This window comes from Rhea pennata, chromosome 3, assembly GCF_028389875.1.
Source record: "Rhea pennata isolate bPtePen1 chromosome 3, bPtePen1.pri, whole genome shotgun sequence".
Lineage (NCBI taxonomy): Eukaryota > Metazoa > Chordata > Aves > Rheiformes > Rheidae > Rhea > Rhea pennata.
Window position 1 is genome coordinate 78,650,400 of NC_084665.1, and position 12,535 is coordinate 78,662,934.

General features: G+C 41.5%; 1 protein-coding gene across 1 annotated transcript in view; it reads right to left on the minus strand.

The window, feature by feature from the left end:
* Positions 1-8,274: 8,274 nt before the first annotated feature.
* The window catches only part of CDC40 (cell division cycle 40), a 37,890-nt gene continuing 33,629 nt past the window's right edge, over positions 8,275-12,535 (minus strand). The window contains exons 13-15 of the mRNA XM_062570968.1: positions 11,233-11,309; positions 10,192-10,336; positions 8,275-9,321 (exon numbers count right to left, since the gene is read on the minus strand). Of these exons, the coding sequence (XP_062426952.1) occupies positions 9,144-9,321; positions 10,192-10,336; positions 11,233-11,309 (400 nt within the window). The 3' untranslated portion in view covers positions 8,275-9,143. The remainder of the gene's footprint in view (positions 9,322-10,191; positions 10,337-11,232; positions 11,310-12,535) is intronic.

A 12,535-nucleotide genomic window follows, 5' to 3' on the forward strand; every position in this document is an offset into this window, starting at 1 on the left:
CTTTGAAAACGAGTAGGAAATACCTCCTTTGCGACAGCCATGCTTGCCACGAAGCCTTGTACGTTAGATACTAAGGCGGTTTAAGAGCGCTGGGCTATGAGGAGTTTCATCAAAATGCAAGAGAGGATGTCACATTTCCCAAACCAATATATAGCTTGTTGGAACAAACATACTTAATCAGAGAATGGCTGAATAGCCATTAAAAAAAAAAACTCAGAACAGCAAAAGCCTGGGTGCAAGTCCTGATTTATTAATAGAGCATAAAAATATAGTCTTTAGCGCTGCACAGGTTTTTCCTCTTGATTAGCCTTAGAGTAACCACACCGTAGCTTACCTACCATTTGTTTCATGCTGGTATTTTAAGAAGTAGTTAGAGGTTAAAAAAATGAATGACGTGCTCGCTTTCAAATGTTCGAATTCCAAAGGGATGTAGACGTTTCATCGTTTATGGCTCTGAAGAAAAATGTGGTGATCTATATGTAAATTAGAGAAACGGACTGAAGTTCTGTCCTGAGTCTTCCTTGCCTGAGACTTAGAGTTTAGCATGTGCTGAGCTAATCTCTTGCTCAGAATTGCTAAGTAGTGTAAGCCACAATTTAGATCGTGGTAAATACATCTGCTGCAAGGAAAGATTCCAATAACTATGGTAATTTTTAAAGAAACCTTATCTAAGATCCAGGTAAAAGCCATTTATCATTTTGGAGGCAGTTACATGATATTACAGGAGAAAATGAACAGCTCTTATTTTATGCACTAGCTGTACCTTTCTACCTAAAGTCTCTTAAAGCGGAGTTATAGCCTTCTCTGAGGTCTTGCTTTTGCATCCCTACCGCTTGTTTAATCGACCTCCTTTACCTGAAGAAGCAAATCTTAAATGAATCCAGTTCCTATCTTTCCCAGCCCTTAATGCCTGAGGCATGTTTAAAAGAAATCCGTTTGCCAGCAGGTTGCTTGTGGAATAGTCACAAGGAGGAACCTGTCCAAATCCAGTTGTCTTCCCTGCCCTGTGTCAGTTCCCCCATTATAGCCACAGCCTGGAGCCCAGTGATGGTGTCGCCATTCCTAAGTGGGAAGAAGAGGCCACTGGTCAGTGCCGGCATTGCTAAAGTATCTCCGAGCGCCCAGTGTGGGCAGCATTGAGCATCTTCGCTAGCCAGTGCACTAAAGCCTTTTCCTCTTTCTTGGGTTGAGAGATGAACCCCAACAGTCCTGCTGTGGGTGGCTTGGCCTTGAGCATCTAAGGAGGAAAGTCAGCCTTGTACCTCAAGCTCCTCCTGCCACAAGTGGCCCAGGAAGGGGCCTGCACCAAAGTGGGGCTGGAGTCCCAAGGCCAAATCAGCCTAAGTCATCAGGTGTGAACTGGCCAACTTGCATCTCTGACCTTATCTTCCAGCAACTTGCTCAGCAATATGCTTGCACAGGACCCTAAGCTGTCTTTCTGTAGTGTATCAAGTGGTCCTTTTAGCACCTTCAGCCTGTCTGGGTGTGCTCAGTGTCGCAGTTACATGTCTTGCCTGGTCCTGCAGTCTTCAGAGGCTTCTGGCCCTCAGTTTCCAAGTATTAGGCATCTCCTGGAGTCCTCTGCCTGCAAGTATTTGCATCAGCTCTCCAGAGCTGTGAGCCCATTGCCTCCCTCCTGGCTCTGGGTGAAAGCTTGTCCATCTTGAGGTAACTGCTGAGCCTTGAAATCAAATGTTTTGAGGACACTCAATTCCTCTCCTATGTCTCTGGGCTGGCTGCAATGGCCAGCTGCTTGTTTTGCTGCTTATTGCACCAGCTGATGAGGTTTTTTATAAGATAGCAGACTCCCAATATCCTCTGCATCTGGCCCAAAAGAGAGTTGTGGCATTCCTAGTTCCTGCCCCATGAGCTGAAGTTGGTTACTAGCATCCTTGCAACCCCCAAACTACTCAGGTTTGACATGTTGCGGGAGGCGGCTGGCTCTGGCTCAGGCTCTTCTCTCACTAGGCTGTGTCTTCCCCTTGCATATCTTCCCCCTGCGGTTCTTTCATAGAATCATAGACTGGTAAGGTTGGAAGGGACCTCTGGAGATCATCTAGTCCAACCCTCAGTGTAGCCCATACGGGGATTGAACCCGTGACCTCGGCATTAGCAGCATCACGCTCTAATCAACTGAGCTTTCTTGTTCCCTCCTTGGTCAGTGCTTGCTGAAGTTTACTTGGAGCAAACCCAGCATGCCTGTCCCTCCTGCGCCAGGTTGGCTGCATCCCGCTCAGCACAGGAGCCTCCTTCTTGCCTTCATTTTGGTATTTCTGCTAACCGTTTTGTCCTGAGCCCTTCCTGGTAAGACAGGGCAGAACAAGGCTGTGTGGTGGTTTGAACTGGCTCCTTATGGCACCCTGGCCTGTCACAGAGAGGGGAGAGCAACATCCTACCTCACTGTCCCTTTTGGGCCAAGCTGGTCTCTGCCCTACTGTAGAACAACTGAAGAACCTGTGCTTTGCTTGGCTCCTACAAAGCGACAGAAGTGAGTCTGAGTTACCTGTCTGGTTTCAAGGTATATGAGAAAAAAATGGGATCTTATTTATAAAGTGTGTTGGCCATGCATGGTGGCCATTGCTGGTTCCAATCCCAGCTAGCAAGGACATAACGAACAGGTCTCTTCCCTTAAGTGGGAGGTGTTACTGGGTTTGTTTGACGCCTCCACTGCGAGGTGTTTCGGCTCATGCTAAAATGAATCCTTGCGGAGATGAGCTGTGTGTGGTGGCAGTTCTATTTGCACAGCTCCTTCCTGAAGCTTCTTTGGGAGCTGGACTATTTACCTCTCAGAGAGGCCCGCTGTAATTTATAAACAAACACATAAATAACTGATTTAGAATTTATGGCTGTTATTAACCAGTGACATGGTCAAAATGAGAAGAGATACATTTTAGTCCCCCAAACTAACACTGTTAAGACCTGATACTGCAACATTAGCCTTTCCCAAAGAATGCCTTGCAGCCCTGAGGGGGACGTGTTAGGCTGCTAACACGGTTCTCCAAAGAAAGCAGTCCCTTTCCTGAATGCCAGATTGGTTTCTTTGGAGGTCTCAGAACTTGACCAAAAAAGGTAAGAGCTTTTCTGACTTCTTGTCCCACTCCAAAACCTCAAGTTTATTGCATGCAATTACAGACTCAGTCTTTGATCACACCTGTGAATCGTGATGGGTCGTTCCTCACTAGCAGGAGGGACACCTCTCAATCTGTGCTAGAGCAAAGAAAGCCTAAAAGAAACATATGCCTGGCTTTTCTTGGCAGATGCCAACAAGACATATCACCTAGCAGGACACCTGAAGAAAAAGCACTCATTCTCTGGTGAATTATTCAACAGCTGAGACCATCTGTTTTATTCAAAAACTTTGATTTTGTGAGCTTCATTAGATACTCCCTTGCCCTTGAAAGGATCCTCAGGGTTATTTAGTAGGAAATTGCTCTTGAGTTCTTCCTGCTTGTTAACACAATGTGACATTTAATTGCAGTCAGTGTAAACCTGTTTTAGTGATGGTGAAAATTCAGAGGCTGACCTACATTCAGAGAGATTTTCAGGCTTCTCTCTCTCCGCCGGCTTGCATGGGCAGTGTCTGAAGAATAAGCCTGAGAACTACCTGGGATAATGAACGGATCTCTTTCCTTAAACAGAAGTCCCTGTTGACAAAAGCGATTTGACATGTCTCTTGTAAAGTGTTTCAGCTGGTTCAGGAAGAAATCTTTGCAGAGACTCTGTCCTGGTCCCTTATTCTGGTAGACAGCACATCGCAGAATGAGGAAGCTGGATCCGCTTTGCTGCTCGGCAACAACAATCCCAATGTGAGTAAGAATCAGACTTCTCTACTCTTTTCAGTGGATTAGCACCATACACACTTACTTTTCAGCAGTCTCCTGAAATAAATCTATGTGGTATATACAGTACAAAGCTTTTAGAAATAGTTAAAAAGTGATCCCATGCCTCTGCTGATATTTACTCCCCCGTCTTTGAAGTCCATTTCCGAATCAAAGTCAACCAATGTGCATCCCACCCTTGAACCTAGCTTCAGTATCCACAACAGAGCCACCACCCTGTGTGCCCTGAATAGTCACTATGGGAAAGTGAGCACCTGATGGGAGGACCGTCATCGGACCATTCACACGTCTCCTTTCATACAACAGTGATCTGGCCCAAGGAGTACCCATGTTCCTCTGCTAAAACTAGTGAGGAGCAGCTGAGATGCAGGTGCCACTCTTCTCTCCCAAACTGACCTCCCAGGCAGGAGGGACATCAGAATGCCTTGTTCTACTCCTTTGAGCAAGATCTCCAGGAAAGGCTTGAATAGAAGAGTTTTGAACCTCAGATTTTTTTTTTTTTTTTTTTTTTTTTTTTTAATATTGGAAGGAGTATGACAAAAAGCAAGCAAAACCAATGCCTGCATCCCAAGCCCACCAGGACCCTACAAGTACCAAGGGAGAGAAACAGAGGAGTTTTTGCTACAGAGAAATTGTTCCAGCAAAACTGCATGACTTTGAAAACTTGGGGGAATCGGACTTGCTTATTTCTACTGCAGATGGTTTGCCTGACAACTGACTTCATTCAGAGTGCAACTTCCTTCTTCATCTCCTGAGCAAATAATATTTGGAAAGGATTATGTTTTACAGAGTACATATGGAGGAGCTGAAGGAAAAATACTGTATAAGGATGCAGAACCAAAATAAAAACTTCTCTAAAGCTAACTAGCCTGTGTGAACATCTGCATAAGAAAATTACGCTGGTGTAAACTAAGGTGTGAAGTTGTTACAGCCATTCTAGCACAGTTCATTTTTGGTTTATGTTGCTTTACAAGAGTTTAAGCTCTGCCAAGAAACACTTACCCCACAATAAAAGTGTTTAGCTGGTGAGTTATGGCAGCACACCAACTGCGGGGTAATTACGCTGGGAGAACTGGGAAGCTTTGCAGCTCCCAGAAACATGCCTGTTAACTACCAACAGTCTTGAAGCTTCATAAAGTTCGTATTACTGAAATTACTCCCTAGAGGACTTGTGTTGTTCTCTTCCTCTCCAAATCAGAGGTGACGCAGGCTCAGTTAGTCTTGACATGCTTTAGACTAAGTGAACAAAATCAAGGACAAATCATAACCTCTTACTCTGGATGACCAGCCCAATATATCTGCAATAACATTTGATTTTAGCAGTCTCTCAATAACCTAAAGAGCAGCAAGTTAAAAGGAGACTCAGGAAGGCTCAACGCTTTAATATTTTAAAAGTCCTGCTATCTAACAAGGTAGCAAACAGGCCCGAGGTCAAACTTGCAGTGTACCTCACTAATTTAGAAGTCCATGCTTGGTTGAAAGTGCTTGGAACTTGCTTCTAAAAGCTTTAAATTCCACAAGGAGCTTCTGTAAGAAAAGCCTGCTTGTGGAAGGGTTATGTGCGAGTGCTGCAAGACAGCCTTGGTGCATCTGATCTTATCAGCAATCCTGACAGAAAAATACATGTTTTACTGCAAAATAGGAGACTTGGACTTTGAGGATAAGCTAGCAAAGTCAACCTACAGTCCGTAAGTACTCTCTAGAGGAACAACCTCTAACAAATTTTGCTCGCATATAGATTTATCTGTTAAGCCTTTCAGGCAAATTTCTCCTCCCTCTCCCACATGTTCCCCATTATACAGACTGCTTGTCATACAGACACTTTCTAGCAAACAGAAACAAGATTTTGTAATGACCAGCTGGTAGAAAGAAGGAAAGTACATTGTGTTACTGGGCTGTCAGATTTGCAAAGCCTACTGCTTAAATCAGCACTGGAGGACAGCAGTGTTAACTGGCGTATTGAACATCTGCCTGTCGTTAAAAATTGACTTTTTACAAGACAATCTCAGGAATTTTTGGATGTGTAATAATTTAGATCCTTGTTCCTCCTAATGAGGGCAAAGACTGAGCAATGCCATCTTACTAGGGACCACTATAAACTCTGTGCAAGGCAGATGCCAAGACCATCTGCTTCAAGAAAGACAGCCTTCTTACCAGTAAGCTGCATGAGATACTTCCCCCCTCTCCCATATGAAAAAAATCCAAGAAAAAAATGGCACGAGGCCCAAAGAACTATCAAGTTTCCAAGGCAGAACTCCAAGAATGGTGGAGATGGTTCACTTATCTATAAAATCCCCACTGCAAAAGTAATTGGTATAAATAAAAGTGTCAGCATACTGCCACACCATCCCTTAAAGTTACAGATGTGTGATCAAGGGGAACAAAATTACAGTGCTGTCATAGCTACCCTGCACTCCCGCTTTCAAGTGTTTCTCCCAGACAGCGCGGCATGCTTGCCTCCAGCCCTCCCAAGAAGCTCCTCTCAGCTTCAATTGCTTCCTTGCATTCTCCGCATTATGCTAGAAGACAACAAATTGGGGAATGCTGCTCCCTGTTCTCCAGGAGCTGCTTTCCCCTGGCTCTGTCTGCTCACATGCTAAGTTCAGCCTAGAGGTCTCAGTCTAGACTTGCTCTGACCAGCGTTTGTAAGGGACCGATTTCTGGTGAAACATGAAACTGGGAAGATAAGGGAAAGACACAATTTGAGTTAATTAAGCCCAACAAGAAATCTTTTCCCAGGTGGCGGCTGGAAAGGCAAGTCTAGACACACGCCACACAAGACACAGGCTGTCTGTCCTCCTGCACAGCAAACTACTTGACAACGTGAGCTTTAGAGTTTCTAACTTCAAAGCTGACAAGAGGGAATTATGCTCATAAAAATCCCCCCTGCAGGCTTCAATGCAGATGTGAGAAATTCCACAAAAGATTAACACAGCGACCAACAGTGAGAGACAAAGGATTTTATCTAAAAGTTTCCAGTGGAATTTTGATTCAGGGCTCATTGTAAACATTTAATCCTAATTCATCAACTCCAGCAGAATTTATTGAGTCAATATTTCTTATTTTTCTCCCTCAAAACAAAGAGAGTTAGTCTATTATTGCATTAATATACAGAGGAATTAAGTTCTGCTTGATGTATGGAACAACATAGCACCAATTACAGAGCCAAACATTTCATGCTATTACAATTTAAATGCTTTTGAGCATTTTGAGAGAGATGTTTCTGATATGGAAACCAATATAGACCAATCCTATGAGAATTTCTTATTTTTGTATCTGCTCTAATTCCTCCTCTTCTCCTCGCTTCCCTACATTTACAAGATGTTAACACATATCTAATTAAGAAAAGGAATTTGAAGAAAAAAAATACTTTGATTATTTCAGCCCACTACCTCCTTATGCAGCAGGCGTATACGGCACACTGCACAGCAGCGCTCAAGACCCAACTCAAGAATTAAGTCTTCCCTGTGAAAGAACCATGTCAGAAGCTCATGGTCTGTGGCATGGCAGCAACTCATTCCTACCTACATCCTTCGAGTCAAGAAATTAGAACGGCTGCTATTTCCCTCCACAGAGCAGGATCCTCGGGACACTTCCCCACTCACCCTCGCACTCTCAATGTTTTTTTGAAGCTTTATTTCAGTATTTATACACAGGTGTGAGGCTGGATAATACACAATTACCATGACAAGTATGCTGCACGTAAAAAAAACCCTATATGCTTTTTTGTGGAAACAGACACCAGATTACCTAGATGGGAAAGTAAATGGAAAATAGATGTAAATTTGGCGTAGATATGTGATGGCATAAGTGGCCAGTGGAAAGAACATGAAGGTCAGCTTTAGACTATCGGTTTAAATTCCGTAAGCTTCATGTTCACTCACACATGCCTAAATTTAGCAATTACTCTTTGAAAGAATGAAATAGACTTGTTAATCAAGCCTCCAAAAGTTGTAAATTAAAAAAAAAAAAAAAAAGGGTTTCCTTCTGTTACCACAATTTGAGATTCTTTGCAACTCAACTATCAAATTGCTTTATCTTCCATCCTACTGTTGATTATGGCTATTACTCTTTTGCCACTGATTATAACTAAGGAACAGTGACTAGATTTTTAGAAAACAATATAGTGTAATTCAAAACTCTGATTGAAGACTGATCCATTGGACAAATTTGGTACACCTCTTTTTTATTTCCATTATGGGATTAAAATCGGAACAGATATGAGGTTTTAAAGGACTTTTCTCCTGCTTCTAACCTGCATTAGTTCTGCATGAACAGTGCAAGAAAATGAGTTTATCTGAACTCTGGTACAACTGGGAATTAGAATGCCAACTGATATGAAGTATTTTATGTAGACATTGCTGGAGGGGAGAATTCAATGAAGATAAGCTTTTTTTTTATATATAAAAAAGATTTATTAAAAATAAGTTCTTTAAAGAGAAAAAGTGACATGTATATACATTAATTTGTCAAACTCTGTGGGGCTTATAATACAATGTATTCCAAACAGAACAAGAGACATTTACTTCGTTGTTTTTCTTTCAAAATATTTATCATGCTTATTAGAACTTAACTGCATATGGAAAGAGAACAACAACATACAATCAAAGAGTACCCACTATAAGGAAAACCTTCAAATTGAGGAGTAGTTGCAAAGATGAACCTCAGTGATGAGCACAATGCAATTGTTAAATCTAAATACAGACAGAAAACAATTTTATGAATGCAGTCTTCAGTGCATACCGTTTAACTGAAGGCTATACAAGTTTCTGATTCATTTTACATTTCTATCATGTATTAACAGATCTTAGCAAGTGGTCTTATGTTCTATAAAGTTAGAAGAATTCTGGGGACCACAAAATACTGCCAAAAAGCGTGCAAACAAATGCATTTTTCCAGCTCTATTGCAGTAGATAAAGATTTGTTCTTCGAATTACAGAATGTAATTATACAACTGCTGGTTCTCTCCTTTAACTCTACGCATCTGACACCCAAAAACACAAAAATATTTTTTCTGAGAATTATTTTACTTTACAAAAGTATTTTGCACAAAAAAGTGACATGACAAACTAACACTTGATTGCATGCTTCACTGATCTCAGCATCTCATACTCAGGGGTAATATTTAGAACTACATCCTTCCAGTCCATTTTTTTTGTCACGAGTATCTCCCATTTTGGGGAGTATATACACAGCTAGCTGAGAACAGCTGTATTAAAAATGTCTACTCATCCTTAGAGCAGAATTCATTCAAATCTCAGTTGTCTGCAAGAGTTACAACTTCTGATCTTTGTAGCATCCTCTTTAGTCCCATAGTTTAATAAGACCATCCCAGCCGCACGTAATGACTTTAGATGTTTCATGTGGATGCCAGACTGCACCAATACAGACTTTATCGTGTGCTTTTAACCTGCTGTAGAGTTTTGTTGTCTTCCAGTCCCAGATGTTAAGTTTTCCATCTGCATCTCCAGATATCACATAGCTGTATTAAAGGGATTAGAATAAAAGCTTTATCAAGTGCTCAAGAACTGCTTTTTTATAATTGTACACTGAGCAATGGAAAAGTGTTTCACCCAAAGAGCTTCCTATCTGACTGAAAGCCTACCGGCCAGGGAATTAGCACGCATGCTGTACTTCAAGCAGCACAAGCCCTGCAGAAGATGATTCACTGACTGCAAGGTAAACGTGCTAAGCATTGTGACTACACTGTGTGGAGTGTTACTAGAATTAGAGAGAATAAATCGGGAAAAGATGAAGTGCCAAAAGCTCTTAAATTTACAGACACTCCTCTCTGATTTTTCTCCTGCTTTGTTGAGGTTATTCTCCCGTTTTTAAAATAATAAAAATCTTACGTACCCACAGTGGTAAATGCAGAGGCATGTTACTGAGCAAACAGCATGAACAAGACAGTTCTCTTAGAATAAATGAGGATACCACGAGAGACTTGCAAATTGGAAAAACTGAGCAAGTCTGACACACAGGTATTCTATACAAGTGAATGCTGCTGGAATACAGCCTTGAGGCTGCTACAGCAGACCATGTGCAAAAAGAGCCAGATGCAAATAAGAGGAGAAAACCTCTTCTGCTGTGTAAAACAGGGGGAGTCTCTGGAAGGTTTAACACAACAATATAAATGGAATTTGGGTTATGTTGACTGCTTTTTGAAATATCACTCTGAGCAACAGTTGAATTTCTCAGTCCTATCAAATGTCATGAGCAATCTGCTTTCTGCTGCTTGGCTAGAGATCTGTCTGATACAGACCTAATGGGAAGGCAGCGCATCAATGAATGCTGCAGAGGTTTCAAAAGGAAAATTAGTGTTTAAGATGAAGCTTAATCCCATAGAACTCACCTCATATCAGGTGAAAAATCCACTTGACAAGCATAGCCAGCTACCATGTGACCTTTGAAGATTTTCTTTTTGTTTAATCTGAATCTATTCTGAGCTCCAAAAATCAGAATTTGGTTATCCATCGACTGACAAGCCAACCATTTCCCTAAAAATGCAATAAACAAAGATGAGTATCAGAATGCTACATCTGAAGAAACAAACTTGACTGGAGAGTTTTAAAGAGGCTCCAGAATCATCTTTTTTATATTAAAACTACTTCTATAATTGAAAATAATATATTTACACTGGAAAGCCCATACAATTTGATGCTACGAAAATGCTAGCTGTGCAACAGATGATCAATCACTGCTTAGCTCAATGGAATTGTTAACTGCAAGTCTAGTGACAGTTTAATAATGTTGACACTCAAGCCATTTAGTTTTGGCCAAAAGAGATAAACCAGACTTGGTCCTATTAGAAGGCCTTGTACTGACTATTGGAGGCAGTAAACTTTTATTCTCCTTTAGTTTAATTCTGATAAAAGTAATAAGCACCAGTTAAACATTAACATGCAAGAGCACTGAAATAACATGGGATTTATCTTATGCAAGTGTTATTTGGGCTATATTCAGAACAGATAGCAACAGCATTGACAGGATCATGTAAACAGTCTCTGCTTTATCAGTGGCACTGTAAAGACTGCTGAACTTGCTTAGTAGTTTGGATTTATCAGCAATTCCCACCATAGTTCCTCTCAATGTTTTAAATGTAGCAAAGAGTGGATGGTAGCTCTATGGAAGGAAAGTGTCATTTTACCCAGTCTGGATCAAGGTCTAAATTTAAATGGATACAGTTATCCTGATATAACCCCTCATTTTGACATACTTGTTCTTCTTAAAACTTAAATCAGATCCTCTCCAATCTTGGAATAAACGCACACACTCATTTTGGGAGATGGAGGGATGGTGGCAAGGAGATGCAGCATGGGAACATGGCAGGATATAATCAGCAAGATATGCCTATGGAAACTAGCCCTAAGAAGGCAGAAAAGTGTTAACCTACCATTTGGAGACAAAGTCACAGCTGGCATCGAGTGCATACTTGGCTCCGCTATGTACTTGAAGTCTACAGGAATATCCCTGCAAAAGGAAGAAGTATGTGTTTTATGAAGACATGGAGATGGTCCAAAGGGCTGGCTGAAGTCAGCTGATTTACTCAGCCACTGCATCAGAGTGCGCAGTGTGTCCAAATGTCCAAATGAAGAATGTGTAGGAGCTCAAAAATATTACAAACACCCATCCAGAGAACTCCAGCTGTATAACTTCTCACAGTGTGAATTCACCCTAAACCAAATGACTCAAAGTCTAAAGCAGTATTTTAGTTGTAACTGTTAGATTAGGACTGTAACATGAAAACACTGCCACTGCCTTCTTGCTTAACTGCAACTCTTACAAAATTCTTATGTAGGTAGCAGGAACAACTAAACTGATATACACATGTACATCTGAATATCTTAATAACTTTTGTTTTAATTAGACAATTTGTCTACCCATTCATTTTCTCTCTTTAAAAACAAAAAAACCCCAAACCAGCCAACCAAAAACCTCCTAGAACTCTCGCACACTTTTCTCTGATAATGACCTTTTCCTCCTGATCTCTCCCAAATGGGGCGCTGCCAATTTTGAACGTTCATAGCTGAGCTAAACTCTGAAATCCCTAATCTCAGTTCAACACTGGACTGCACCAACTTTTTGCTGGCCTAATTCAAGTTATTTACTATTGTTTCGTTAAGATCGTACATTGTTCTGTACAAAAGCATGTGAACTCAGGGCAAAAAGAAAAAAAAAAGTACAGCCTAATCCTCAGTCCTCAGAATAGTCTTTTGGTTTTAAATATGTAACCTGAATTGTTAATAGGCTGTGCGTATCCACAGCATTCCTCATACCTTACATTAGAAAGCTATTAAAAAGGGAAGAAATGCACGTCTTCCTCATTAAACACAAGACTCTCCAGCAGAAAACAGATGTGATTAATATATTCAGCAGAAGACACAGGCAGAACGTTCTGTCGCCATATTCGTTAACCCAGAAGGGATGGTCGTGACTTCAGCGTCTCACGCACACCGAAGGGCCGCTGGGGACATGCCAGGAGCAGAGGGCACGGACGGCTGCCTGGCGCTCACCAGCTGAGCCTTGCTGGATGGCAACACGGTCAAGGGAGGCACCGAAAACATCAGTGACGTAACTACAACACCGTTTCATGGTGAGGCACGTTACTTCCAGGCAGCTTGTGTTAATCAACATGCACGTGGGCAGCAGGGTGAGAAGCTGCTCAGGACAACTCTAACACGAGTGCTTTTTTTTAT